Source organism: Castor canadensis, chromosome 4 (assembly GCF_047511655.1).
Source record: "Castor canadensis chromosome 4, mCasCan1.hap1v2, whole genome shotgun sequence".
Lineage (NCBI taxonomy): Eukaryota > Metazoa > Chordata > Mammalia > Rodentia > Castoridae > Castor > Castor canadensis.
Window position 1 is genome coordinate 64594834 of NC_133389.1, and position 15242 is coordinate 64610075.

The window sequence follows — 15242 nt, forward strand, 5'->3', positions numbered from 1 at the left end:
AGCAAAGGTCTTCACTCTGTATTCAACAACAGATTATTGGAAAGGAAGAAAAAAAGGGAGCAGAAAACATACTTATTAAAAATAAGTCAGTACATTCTGTTGGTGCTGACGAATTCTGTGTTATACATGCACAATACCCTTGCAGTATCACTGAATTGTCTGATTTCATGAGTGCTCAGCCAAAGCTACAGGACGTGGTAGGACAAACAGGAGAGGGTCCCATGGATTTTGGTGCTCTTCCAAGCTCACCTCACTGTGTCAAGGCCAAAGGGCTCCAGATGTGTGTTATTGTATGAGAAGAGTGCAGCTGCAGACATGCTAAGATGCTTCCAGGGTGAGGGACCCCTCCGAGCCTCTCTCCAGGGGAGCGGTGCAGGACTTTGCTCCCAGTCTGGGAACGCATGTGACACTTTTATTAGCACACACACTCACAGCAGGGCACCAAGAGTGAAGGACAGAGTTATTTCTGACAAGTGCATGGGGTCCAGAGTTTGCCACTTCTGCATCACATGGACACTGCCTGGATGCTCTGAGTCCTGGTTTCTATGCCCACAGAGTGGTGGAGTGTCATGACGCCCAGTGAAGAGGATGAATGTGCAATATGACCATGGTGCTTGGTAGATAGTACTGTTATTATTGTTTTACTTAGTGCGGAACGGTAGCAAAACAAATTCAAGAGTAATACAATTTCCTCCAATTCAGTTTATTAAATACAAAGTCAGACCTGGATTTTGAACCTATCTTGATTTTACAGTCACATTTCTAGCTGTTTTACTTAATTTCTCTGTGACACTTGCAGGAGAATGGGGTGGCCCTTCTAGGGCCTCTTAGGGTCCCTGACTCTCAGAGGCTGTGGCTCATGTTTCACGCATACCCATCACTCCCAGAACACTTGTAGATTCATCATCACTTGAGCAAAAGCAAGAAATACATTGACATCTTCATTTAAAATACGGTGCTTGTTTTGGTGGGAATAGGGTTTGAGCTCATGGCCTTAGGCTTGCTAGGCAGGTGCTCTGCCATTTGAGCCATGCCTCCAACCCTTTTTGCTTCAGTTATTTTTTGGGTAGGGTCTCATGTTTTTGCCTGGGCTTGACTCAAACCATGATCCTCCTACTTATGCCCCTAGCACAGCTAGGATTACAAGCATGAACCATCATGCCCAATTTGTTTGTTGAGATGAGGTCTTACTTTTTGCCAGGTTGGCTTCAAACTGAGATCCTCTTGATCTCAGCCTTCTGGGTAGCTGGGATTACAAGGATGAGCTACAACTGGTCAAAAAGGGCTTTTAAGCTAAGATTCACAGACAGGGTTGTACTCTGAGGTTTATTATAAACCCTGAAGCCATGTGCACAATTTTCTGCTTATGTGCATGTGAGCATTTTTCTGGAAAGCAAGTCTCATTATTTTCATCAGCTTCTCTAGGTATCCGTGACATATCACCTCTCTATTACCTAAACAGAGCTATAAATCAAGAATTTCTAAAGTTTCACAAGTGGTGATTAAAACAGCAACATAAACACTATTGCATTACTTTGTAGAATAAATCCACACCACAGGCAAACTTGGAGTCCCAGGTCTCTAGTTTCCTATGGAGTAAGACCATTTAGCATTGGCACATCCTGTCCTCTTAAGAGTGGCCATGAGAGAGGGGAGAGCGGGTGTATTTGGGACAGATCCTGGAACAGGAGGAATGAAAGCTGGGAAGAAGGAAAGGGCCCTGAGGCAACCTTCCCAGGACTCTCCGCAGAGCCCCATGCAGTGCCTGGGACTGTCCTGGGGGGCCGAGTGGGGAGCTCAGCCTGTAACCCCGAGAGCTGCAAGGTACCAGGTGGGAAAGCCACAGCTCTGGGGTAGAGCCAGCCCATGCACTGTGCCCACTCACAGCCACGTCTCCCCGACCCACCCAATAAACCACCGAGCTGTCACTATGAATGTTTCTTCCTCGAATTCACTTGGTGCACACCTGTCTGTCTAGCACTGTTGATGCCTTTGGTCAATGTTTCCAGGTGCTCTTCTGAAAGATCACCCAGCTTCCAGCTTAAAGCCTGGCTCACCCACACCCTCCACTCCGTATCACTGCCAAGGGGCACTGAAGAGGCACAGCTCACCATAGTGTGATGATCTGCCACCCAAATGGCCATGTGCTGCAGGCTAGGTCCCCAACAGGTGGTTCTGAGAGGTGGTGGAGCTGACTGCTTGTGAGGTCTTGCAGAGGGCTCTGGGCCTCAGCAGTGAATGAGTCCCCCACAAGCGGGTCTTACCAAGGAAGAAGCCTGGCTCTTTCCATGCTCGGGCTATGTAGGATGCTCTGTTCTCTCCTCTTCTCCCTTTCCCTCCCCTCCCTGCTCTGTCTCTCTCACGCTCCTGCCACATGACTGATGCCATCCACTACACTGTGACACAGCCAGGAGGCTGTCAACAGACACAGGTGCCATGCTGTGTGGACTTCCAAGTCATCAGAGTCATGAATCAAATACACCTCTCTTCTTTATACACTACCCAGTTGCGTTTAAGGCTATATATTGGAAATGGGGCTTGAACTCAGGGCCTTGAACTTGCTAGGCAGGCACTCTACCACTTGAGCCATACCCCTAGTCCATCTTTTGCTGTAGTTATTTTTCAGTTAGAATCTTCCATTTATTTTTTGCCTGGGCAGCCTTGGGCTGTGATCCTCCTTCCTGTGCTTCCTGTGTAGCTGGGACAACAGGCGTGCCCCAGCTTATTGCTTGAGATGGGATCTTGCTAACTTTTCAGTTCAGACTGGCCTCAAATCATGATCCTCCTCATCTCCTCTCCTGAGAGGAATTCTATTATAGTCCCAGAAAATAAAGACACATACTTTCCTCGAGATTTAGTGTCTTCAGTGGCTTCCCAGTGCTGTCAAGACAAGAGACTGACTTCCTGGTATGACCTACAAGGTACATCTGGTGTCAGTTCTCATTTGTTACCATCTTCGTGACATGTCACCATGCTTCCTCCACCCCAGCCCTGCTGGCTGAACTCCAATGCCTTTATCCTTCAAAGCTCTGCCTCCCCTGCAGTGAAGTTTCATGGACAACTTCCCCCCACACACCCCAACTATGCAGCCAGGCATCACCTCAACCTGCCTCATGGCACAGACCATGCTTGTCTCCCACTTCTGCAATGCACACATCATTACAGTGATACTGCACAAAGCAGCTGCCAACATTTCCAAATGATTCAGCTCAACTCAGCATGTACCTTATTGAATTATATTCTATGTTTATAATTGTCGTCTTCTACAAGAGCAAAAACCCCTCTTCCCCCAGCCCTAGCATCCAGCACAGCTGCCATGGTGTCTGCCCAGCAAGGCTGGTCAGTAGGAAGTATCACATGCAGCACGGTGCCTGGTGGATGAAGTGAAGACAGAGTCACAGAGAACTGAGCTCACATCCTGCCTTTGACACCAGCTGTGCGTGCTGGAGTACACTCCTCAACCTAGTCGACATTATTTTGCCCATTTGTACAACAGGGATTAAAACATTACCCTAGCTGGACACCCACCTTCCTGTAGTGATATTATATGTCCTTGCCCCTTCCCGTGTGGTGCACAGTGGGCGCTCTGAGAGGAGCAAGCACCTATGAGCATAGGGTTGCAGGGCTGAAACACAGGACTGTATTCCCCAGATGACCTGTGCCTCCCCTTACACCGCAAGACAGTAGCAGCTCTGTGAGTTGAATTTAGGGTGCTTTTCTGTATGCCTTTCAGAGAGGCAATAGAAATATCTGTCTTGATGCAAACAAGTAGGTAGTCATGCTATCCTTTAGTTCACAGACTTATGACCTCAACTTAGAAACTTCAAAAAAATATAGCCATATCTAAAAACTGCAAACATTTATTTTTTTCACAGTTTATTTTACTTATCTCATTTCTTGGGTATAAGCTTTCATACAGAAAATCATCAAAACCCATCCTTAGGATCTAATTTATCATTACTTCTCAAAATTTTATATAACAAAATCTAAAGATGTCACATTGATTTCTGTAACCCAGTAGTGAATTATAAAATTGGAGGAATAAAAAAATCTAACTTTGGCATCCAATTCCTCAAACAACTGTCCAGACATGGTGGTTCACACCTGTAATCCCAGCTATGCAGGAGTGGAGGTAAGAGGATTTGGGGTCCAAGGCCAGCCTGGGCAAAAGCATGAAACTATACCTAAAAAATAAACCAAATTTTAAAAAAAGGCTGGAGGTGTGGCTCAAGTGGTAGAGCGCCTGCCTAGCAAGCACGAATCCCTGGGCTCAAACTGTAACACCACCAACACAAAAATCTCAAAGAATCTATTCATTCTCCAAAGGCAAAGCCAAAAGTAATTAAAATTTATTGAGAAGGGCAAATTCCATGAAAGCAGGGGATGGGCTAACAGAGCAATGACACAAATACTTACTTAAAATGTCATTTGTTTATCAAACATCTGTTCAGTGTCTCTTATTTGCCAACCCCCTGGCCAGCATGGAAGGTTACAAAGTGACAAGAGATATCTGACTGCCCCCAAACAAGACCCCAGAGATTCACATTGGGGTGGATGCTGGGGTCTATGGAGAGGTTTTTGTGGGAGGTGAGGGTATCCTTCAGGGAACCATGAGGCAGGAATGAAGAAAAGCCAATAAAATCAAGTGAATCAGTTAGCTTTCCATCACTGTAAGAAAATATCCATGACACACTAACTTATGAAGAATAAGAAGTTTATTTAACTCTATGTTTTGGAGATTCAAAGTCCAAAACTACGTTTGTCCTTTCCAAAGACAGCTCCCTCAATGCCAAAGGACCTCACACTAGCACCTCTCAAAGCAGCATCACCTTTCATATGGTCATCCTGGGGTCTAGTCTGCAACACATGGACCTTTAGGGGACATCAAACCTAACCACATAATGCTGGAGGGTGATAGGATGAGTATTGGCACAGCTTCTTGAGGCTAGACTTCTCACAGAATAGGGTCCTCAGTTGTTTCTTGGTTTCCTATAAGTCTGTCCATTTAACTTGGGTCACCAAAGTGAATGAGAGGCAAGGCACCTCTGTGAACAAAGCAGGTATGACTCCTGCCCTCACCATCTTATGATGACTGTCCTAAAACTGGGAGTGACCATGGGTGGGTGCCTGAGAAGAGAGACTTGATCCCCTCATGGATGGGGAGACCCATGAATTGAAGCACTCTGCACACTGACCAAAGCTACAACCTCCTCTCTTTGCCTTCAGGAGACAGCCAGCTCCATCCCATCAGCTGCTGCACAGGGGTGTGAATGTCAGGTCTTTCTCTCCTGCCATTTGCAGAACCCACACTTTCCCAAGTGCTCTCCAGCCCAGTGCCTATGGGCCTTGCTACCAAGAAGCCCAGAATTTACTCCACAACCCTCAGATTGGCTTGCACATGTGGGCATCTCTCGTGCTCACAGACTTTTCAGTCCACAGGAGGAGACACACAAGGAGAGAGTTTCCACACAATTTGCCCACACCATAACAGAAGAACGTGAAAAGTGTCACGAGGGTTGTGGGTCTGGGCACAAGCGTCAGAAAAGGTCTCACCAAGCTGTGATGCCTAAAATATGAATGGTGGGTGGAGGTTCTTCACAGCCCTGATGGCAGAGAGAGATTCCCCCAAAAGACCAAGCCATGCCTTTTTAGTTCTGTCTACTTTGGAAAAAATAATCCTAGTAGTACATGTGTTTCATTGTGGTGGACTGTTTTTAGGGTGATTTATATTTTAAAATGTTCTTTGGAAAGGCAAGATATTTCATTCCACGACCCAAGTAGGACATCAACTAAAATCATCCACAATCATATTAATAATAATGGAATCTGAAGTGTGCCGGTTGTGTAGCCTTAATGACAATAATATTTCTGCTCTTTAAGTAAAAATGGGCAGGAGATCAATAAAAGACTATTATTTTCAGTAAGCAATGTGAGATCTACCAGACATTGAGGACTTTCACTTCTGTGGGCATGTCATTATGCTCAAGCCTGTAGGTTATTCTCAGATCAAAAGTGTAGCTATGAAAAGAGAAAACATGTCTAGACCTTGCTCAGACCTTATTGTGGTAGCTATTCTTAGAACTCTCTAGCCTTTCTGCTTTTGTCCCTCGTCCAGATACACAGCAGAGTGCACTGGGAGCTGCAGTGACAAGCGCCACTTCTTGGTGGGAGCTTTTGAGACTCTGTGCAACTCCTCCTGCTCTTTCATAGGGAGACATGGGTTGTAGACTGAAGCCAGCTGCTGATGTTCAGCATGGAACACCCTTGGCTGTCCCGTAGAGTCCCATAGTCTCTTTGCCACATCTTGCACCAGTGACAAAGGAACTTGCTGTGTTAAGCCACTGAATCTGGGCCACTTTGGTTCTAAAAGCCACCTTAGCTGATAATTTTTATTTAGAACATGAAGAGTGACAATGACTTTACAGAGCCATGCCTACCCAACACCACAGTAACCTAGGTTAATAAATGACTAGGATTTGGAATATTTATCACCACGAACTTTAAAAATCTGCATAGAAAGCTGAGTTATCTTGGTGAAATCTGAAATATTTAGCATGATTTTTTTCTATAGTAAAAAACGTAGTCTGAGGACTGGTGGAGTGGCTCAAGCAGTAGAGTACCGGCCTAGCAAGCATGAGGCTCTAAGTTCAAATCCCAGTGCTGCCAAAGAAAAAAAAAGAAAAGAAAAAAAAGAAAGAAGAACAGAATCTGTTCTTTTGTCATCTAGATGCCAACACTGTTGCTCTGTGGTAGAGGTGACACAGAGATGCATGACACTATAATGCTGTCCTTCCTTCCAGGCATGACATACTTTTGTAATAAAGTCTAAAATGAACTCCTGATGTCCTGCAGAGGAGAGATGCAATTGTTTGCACAGTGAACGTGACCTATGACCGTGGATTGGTCACACAGACTGTGACAATGTGTATTCATTCTGAGACAATGTCTACAAACTCAGGGTTTCCAGAAAGGAAACGGCTGGACACATCTCACAGGATGGTTGCCTGCCATTCCACCAGACATCACACAAGGAAGACGGGTGGGGCAGGTGCCCAGGTCATCCTTCCCCTACTCAGCACACACAGCGTGAGACCTCTGGGCTTTCCTGTCCTGGAGGAAGCTTTGAAGCTTCAGCTGACAAAATTACCTCTTCCCCTCTAGCGGTGATCACTTTATCATCAGCTGGCCAGCAGTCAGATGAACTAACTTCATAGAAGGACTCAGTGAGATCTCTTACAATTGCTCTAAAGAATCAGACGGCTTATTTTAAGCTATAATAGGCATTTTCTTCAAGGTGAAGAACAGGTTCAACTTGAGAAGGGAAAAGAGCACAGCCATATTACCAATCCTGCTGACAGCATTCACACCTGTTGAGATGGTTGATGTGACACATAGAAATCTCTGCCCCTAAGTGAGAAAACATGGGGACACATTTTGATACAACATCTAAACATCAGAATAACCACCAGAAACACCCTCTATGACACGGTGAGTAAAAACTGGAAAGTAACATCTGAATCTATAATTCAAAATTAACATACCTCTTCAAATATGCCTTCATAGTATCTGATTTATGCATGTGTTTGGGAGCATAACATTTTAGGGAGGCGTTATCATACAGAAATGATACTGTCTGGCGCTATTCACAGTAGTCATAAATTGAGAAGTTAGTAAGACTGGCGGCCTGGGGCTGTGGCCTGGATGCGAACACTTAAGCATGAAAGAAGAGATCGACAGTCCAAGAATTCTACAAGAATGGTGCAAAAAGCTGGTGTGTGGAGCCAGGCGAGTGGCTGCACCCCTATGGGTGGCACGCCTGGTTTCTACCAACCATGGCCCACAGTGAGAGTCAACAAATGATAGCTTCCATCAGGCCCTGCCACTTGCCTGTTGTTTTTGTAAATAAAGTTTTCTTGGAATGCAGCCATACCCACTGCTTTCTCTGCTCTACCAGCAAAACTGGGAAGTTGCAAGATGAAAAAATAAACAGTTGTAATGTCCCTTTTGCAGTAAAACTTTGCCAACTCCCCAACTAGGAGGTTGCTGTAAGGAATAGAGATGGTGTGAACACAGTGCTTCCCACATGGTGGCTGCTGTCGTTAAACCATTATGCAAGTAAGCAAGGATTAAGGTCTTGCAAGCCAGGAACCCAGGGTAGCTTCAATCACTAAATTCTGTTGACCCATGATTCCTGAATCACCTTAGAAGGTTTCCCAAAGTGTTTCACCTGGGAGATCAAGAAGACTCTCAACCTGTTCTTTATGGAAAAATGACCCAAGATAAATGTAAACTAAGAGGACACTGAAACTATTTCCCATCTGTCAGCGTGGCAAAAGCCTCTCCTTTGACGTGTACTCTGAGACTCTGGAAAACTGTGCACTTCTGGTGGAGGTGAAGAGTTGAAGCCATGTCAGAATGTTTGGCAATATTTACCAACATTCTGTATGAATTTCCTTTTTGATTGTAATTGAAATATATCCTCCCCCTGTTAGGGATAGATAAATATCATGCATTTGGCAAAAATACAAGTGTATGCAAAACTACTTATTGTGACAAATTTTTATGTGTATGAGAGCAAAGGACTGCAAACAGTGTCCTATAGATTACGGATGAAAGGACTAGAACCCTACCACCTGGAGTTAAAGCAAGAGGCCTGGGGTCTACTTCCTCCCCCATTACCAGAGACACTGAGGAGGAGGAAGAAGTAACCTGGTGTAATTTCTCATAAACTAGATCACAGGGCAAATAGAATAATAATTTTTTTGTTGTTAAGTTCTCATCAATGGAGTACTTCAAGCAGGCTAGTCCTGGTTTCACCACATAGATTGGGCTCAGAGTCATGAAAATGTTACATATTCAAAGGTAATGTTAAAAAAGGGAAATCCATTGAAATTAAACCTCATTACACATAAAGAAATTTGATGAGTGACCACACAAAGAGAAGAAAATCACTTGAAACAACTGCAGTTTTCAGTCTTTTAGTTGTGTATCTTTAATGGAATATTAAACTAAGACAAGGGTGATTTTTAAAACCTTCATTCACTTATCTTATTATTATATTTGTATTACTTGAGAACATACATACTTGAGGTGAAGAAATAAGTTTGGTTGAGGGCCAAGATTTTTAGTGAAAAAGAGAAGAAATAAAAGCCTAATATCAGAGCAATAAAAATTTTGTAAGTCTACATCTGAATTGGAACTATTTTATGGGTCAGAATTTATTTTTCTTAAAAATGTACATTTTCTAGTTCCATCTAGTGACAAGGCTGAGGAGCAAGGACCATCCAGAACTGCTGAGCACCCCTGGTATTTAGATTGTGGTTTCACAACACCTTCCTTTGCAGAAAAAGCGGTCAGTGGAGGAAAAGGCTGGATTAGCTTGGGACAGATGTGGGCCCAAACACAGGAAGTACGAAGACCCATGGGTCTTTCCAAGACATGAAGAAAACAAAAGGAAGGCAAAAGGGTTTGGGGCTAGGGCGGAGGAGGCACTGATCTAAATAAAAAGGCTTAAAAGAAGTAATAAGGAGGTAGAATGTGGGGTTTTAGTGCCATGCCAATTAAAACTAAAACTGTAATTTTGCGATGATCAGGAATTTAAATAGTGGGATTTACCATTATTTATAGGTATCATTAGGAACAATAATAACCTTATGGTTCTAGATGAAAATGACCACTGTTTTCAGAGCTGTGTTTTGACCTCACAGGGAAGAAATGACACAATGTTAGGAGATTTTCTTTAACAAATTTCTTCAATATATATTTTATTAAAAGAATAGACAAGGAAATGTGGCAAAGTCTTATTGAAGTCAAGCAGTAGATACATGACATCCACTTTGTTGTTCTTTCTACTTTTGTCTGTGTTTGAAATTTTTCAAATTATGAGAAAAGGATCAAGAGAAAGATGTTTTGAGGCTGGATGCAGTTGCTCACCTGTATAATCCCAGCTACTTGGGTGGCAGAGATCAGGAAGATTGCACTTTGAGGCCAGCCAAGGGAAAAAAGTTAGCAAGACCTCCATCTCAACAAATAAGCTTGGTGTTGTGACATACATCTGTCATCCCAGTTACACAGGAGACCTAAATAGGAGTGTCCCAGTCAATGCCAGCCTGAGCAAAAAGCGAGACCCTACCTGAAAATTAACTGAGGCAAAAAAGGACTGAGGTGTAAGCTCAATAGCTTAGCAAATGTGAGGTCCTGAGTTCAAACCCCAGTACCGCTGAAAGAGAAAAAGAAAGATGCTTTGGAAAACTCCACATTCTTTGTTCTAACTTGGCCCATGGGACTGGACCATCCCAGGCTCCCCTCCCCTAGTTTCCTGGAGGACTATCTATGAGGACTTGTAGGACTTCAAGCTGTGATGGTGCTAATGATGGTGGACACATGTGCAGGGAAATAAGTAAAGTTTTGAATCGATCAGCGAATGGCACAGTGGGGTTAGAGCCGGACCAGGTCTCTGTTGCTATTGGAGAAAGGACACATTATACGTATTGTATTATCTCTCTTATATTCTCTAAGTACTCTGTATGCTTGATCAGTACACAGGAAAACAAAGTTTCAATGCAGTGGAAAGAACTAGTCCCAGCACAAGAGAAAAACAAGAACTAGTAAAAATATCCTTTCAAAGTAAAATAAAATAAAAATTACTTTTGTCTTTGTCAGTAGCTCTGCCTACACTGACAGCTCCATGCAGGACACTAAATGCCACGATGACAGCCATCCACTCTTCTGCCACTCAGTCCCGGGGGTGGGCAGTTCCTAGGCCCCTGCGCCGGCCCTCACATTGCTGTTCTGTCTACTTTACTTCTGGGGAGGCGCTGGTGCAGGGAGGCCTGTAGCTCAGCATTAATGACCTGTTTTTCTCTTAAAGCTTAAAAGACCTCCCCTTTAGGAACTGGTGTGTGTCCATATCAATGTCAATTTCTCTATAGTAAAACTGCAGACTGAGCATGACATACAGGTGACAAACGTGCAGAGTCAATTCTACCTCCTGTAATTCTCTCATTTTACCACTCACCTTTAGCACTGTTGCACAGTCCAAGAAGCATTTCACCTGCATTGCTATTTGGTCTTTATTTCCCCTTCATGTGCAGGCAAGGGTTTAGAATGTGAAACACTAACTTTACAAAGCCATCAAGGCTCAAGAGAGATAAAATGACACACAGTGGCTGAAGCAGTGGTGGCAAGAGTATTGATCTAAAATAAAAAACCACATAGAACAAAACAGCAAATAGTAGCTCAAAGTGGGGTGCGCTGAGCCAGCTTACCTTTCAAATCCAATCTGCCGAAATGCCTTTTCCCAAGTGGAGCCTGCAAGGGAAGAAGAAGTGGTCAGTACACCTCCAGCTCACGTACTACTGCTGCTCAGGCTTGCTGGACACTTGCTTTTACATTTCAACGAAATGACCTAGTTTTCCCACTGCCCACTCTGCAGATGGTTTTTGTATATTAGTGGTTTTGTTCATTGTATTTTGTTTTTTTAATGGACAGTACATGTCAACACAGGATAATTAGAAGATTATCACCTCTACCATGGTTTGATCATTTCTTTGTGATGAGAACATTCACAGTCCTCATTTCCAGTTATTCATTTATTTGCTTGTTTGTTGTTTATTTATTTTTTGCAGTACTGGGGTTTGAACTCAGGGCTAGGCAAGTGTTCTACTGCTTGAGCCACTCCTCCAGCTCACTTCTAGTTATTTTGGACTATGCAATTAATAATTGTTAATTATAGTCACCCTACTATGTAACACAGCATCAAAGTTTATTTCTCCTGTTAAACTTGACTTGTACCTGTTGACCACTCTGTCCTTATCCCCACCTCCTCCAACTTCTAGAAACCATTATTCTCTATTTCCATGAGATAAGCCTTTCTACATACAATACAAAGCAAAACTAGACAAACGGGATTGCATCAAATTAAAACAACTCTGTAAACATCAAAGCATGTCCAGCTCGGTATAATAGGAGTTAAAAGCAGTGAGAGTGTGGTGTGGGTTGTGCATTACAACTTCAGTTTTTTGGCTCATGGAGCAGGCTGATATCTAGGTGACACTCTGATGGTCCAACTCATTATACACCACACCTTCATCTTTCCAAGGGTGGGGCTTGAGATTAATGTTTTTTTAATTTACAAACTAATCATTTTTAGCTAGAAGAATAAAAAATGTTGTTTCAAATCACATGAGGTACAACATATCCAAATATCTGGGTGTGGAGAAGATCGCCTACAATTTTTCTTTGTAATAATTCTTCCCCGTCATGATTGGCATGTAATAATTTTCTGAGACCCTGATAAACAGAAAATTGTTAATTTTTTCCTAAAGAACATTTTAATAAAAACTCTGCATATGCAAAAGTAAGGATTTGTGGGAACCCATAGTGTTTACCCTTTCCTGAGACTCAGTTGGGGCAAAATATTTTTTGATTTTAGTAACTATTTCAAGTCATTACACACCTTGTCCTGAATTCCTCTGTTTTGTTGTACAGTAGCTAATAACCACAGCAGACCATTACTGACCATTACTACCTTTCTGGGAAAGACTAATTCTGCAAGGCAGAAGTGGAGGTTTCAGCCTTGAGTTTCTAAGCAGCTAAGGAGATACCTTGCTGCTATTCTTGATGTTAAAAAACACTGAGCTGATGCTTGAGTTTTTTTCTTGAGAATTCTGCCTCCAGTGCTTTATCTTAGGTGGCCACGCAGAGATTCCCAGTCAGCCCACACAAGTCCCAGAGGACATGGAACCAGTCCCAGGAGAGCTTGGAGATGAAGTTTCACCATGAGGTTGTATCTATATTAGTTAACCATGATGGAGTATTTTAAATTTTAAATTCTTGTAAGGAATGAAAGACTAAATTTGAGCTATGAATTACACACACATGTTTAAAGCAGATTCAAGCTTATTTTCTTGGATGACATCATTCTGATTCAGTTGAATCCCAATATGCTCTGCTGAGTAGGAAGAAAACACATTGACTTTGACTAACCAGCCCAGGAATTTCTCTTGGCTCCTGGCCCAGGGAAGTGGGTCCCATGTGAATGTCTTCTGCCTTGTGAGTGTCACACAAAACAATTAAGAATGTTTAACTCAGCAATTCTTTGAAGACAAATATCTAGCTCCTGGAACCCTAGTTATTAAGACATTGGCAAAGAATTCATAACCTGTTGGGTGGCAACCATAATGTGTTCAAGGACCCACTAGTCACTGCCTGGCTGAGAATTCCACCAGAAGGAGAAGCAGAAGACCAAGTGCAGCCCAGGGTTAGGGTCCCTGGACAGAGGGGAAGAAGTGGTGGTAGGGCTGTTTTTCCTAACTTCTCTTGCATCCAGTGAGAAGCAAAGCACCTTTAAAATTATACTGTATTTCTGTTGTTTTCCCCTCTCTTCTTTGTATAGTCCCATTTTTTAAATTTTAATAAACACTTTTTCTTAATAGATTTATTATCAAGGTAAAATAAAAGATAAGTGATTTTTCTATACGATACTATTAGACTTTTTGAATGTGGATCTTTAATTAGAAAATAGACCCTGTCTTCCTAAGACAGAGAAGTACAAATTTATTCGATTTGCTAGGAGATGTCACTAGTTTTTGGTGCAAGACTCCCAGGACTCTTTAGAAAAAAAATGTTATTAAGCCACTCAGGCAAGTGCAGTAGCGATGGTAGAATGACTTCATCCTGTTCACTAGAAATCAACTTCACTGGTAATTTGAGTATCTTATATGCCACAGGCTTTGCTTAGTGACACTTTGCAGCCATCTCCATAAGTGGGGAATGGGGCTGAAAATATTAAAATATGGCTTCTGCCCTTAAACCTCAAATACACTAGAGGTTTAGATTTTTATGTCTTTCATGAGCACTTAGTCATGATGAAACAAGAAAGACACAATAAGTGGAACAGACATATCCAGATCCTTTGGCACCAACAATATTTTTGGCAGGTCATTATTCAGTTGCAGGGGAATTCTTTTAAAGCCATTAGCCATATTCTATGGGGTAAGGTGATCTGATCCTCCTCTGCTGAAGCAGCCCAACATAGAGAAAAAAGCAGAGAAAACAGAGGCACCTGGCAGACTTCCTTGATTGAACACTTTTAAAATGAGATTTACAGTGCCCCCTCCCCCGTCAATGGTTTTGCTTTCTGCAATACCAGTTACCCACAGTCATCGTGGTTGAAAATATTAAATGGAAAACTCCAGAAATAACTGACTCATGTGTTTTAAATAACTTTTATTATAGTACGTAGTTACAGTTGTTTCAGTACTCATTGTTAACTGTACTGTGCCTCATTTATAAATTGAACTTCACTGTATGTGTGCATGTGTAAGAGAAAACAGCATTTCTATGGCTCTGAGCTATCCTCGGTTTCAGGCATCACCAAGAGTCTTGGAACATGTCCCCTATGGATAAGGGGCACCACTGTGCAACAGAGAGGTCTAATACATGCCACACATTTCAGGAAAAGGTTAGCATAGAGAAATGGAGAGTTATCCAGACAGACTTTTCCTTCCCAATCATAGATGAAGTAGTAAGGAATGATGAATTTTGATTCTTTATTTTTAAAACTACCAATGTCTGATGAACAGAATGGAAATCTGGAGCAGAAGATGGTAGATCACAGAGATCTACCAGATCAAATGCCATCCTCACCCACCCCAAACACACACAGAGTGAGCTCTAGAGTCGGCTCTTGGGTATATACTGGGTGACCAAACACCTGTTAATGCCCTTCAAGCCATGACACTCCCAGGACTCCAAGGGAAAAACGTTAGCAAATGCTCCTCTACAAATAAATGGAGGTCTACCTGTCCATCTTCATCTCCCGACTCTATCTACTTATTGGTGGGGTTTTCATTGATGTGTTCATTTGGGGAAACATCAGCTCTCCTGTTGAAAAATACAGTTAAAATGGCTAGGAATTGTTAAAAATGCTTTCGTTACCACCTAATTCCATGCATATTTACTATGTTCTCAAATGATCATAGCAAAAAAAAAAAATAGCCTGTACTTGCTAAACCCCTACAAGGTGCTAACTTCATAGCTAAGTTAATCCTCTCAAATATTCAGTGAAACAAGTATTATTATTCTATCCCACTTTAGGTGGAAAAAACCCAAAGGACAAGTTCTTAACTTCTCCACTCATTGCTTTGTCTAACGTTGGGCATCATCTTCTCGCCATTTCTTCTACATTCACTACAGTTTGGATGTGAATTAGAATTCACGTGTTGATAACTTAACCCCCA

General features: G+C 42.5%; 1 protein-coding gene across 5 annotated transcripts in view; it reads right to left on the reverse strand.

Annotated features, from left to right (window-relative positions):
* Positions 1 to 15242, reverse strand: part of LOC109702382 (piezo-type mechanosensitive ion channel component 2) — a 385390-nt gene that overhangs the window by 183387 nt on the left and 186761 nt on the right. For all 5 annotated transcript variants that reach the window (XM_074070349.1, XM_074070347.1, XM_074070346.1 and 2 more), the window contains exon 4: positions 11268 to 11310. In XM_074070349.1, the coding sequence (XP_073926450.1) occupies positions 11268 to 11310 (43 nt within the window). The remainder of the gene's footprint in view (positions 1 to 11267; positions 11311 to 15242) is intronic.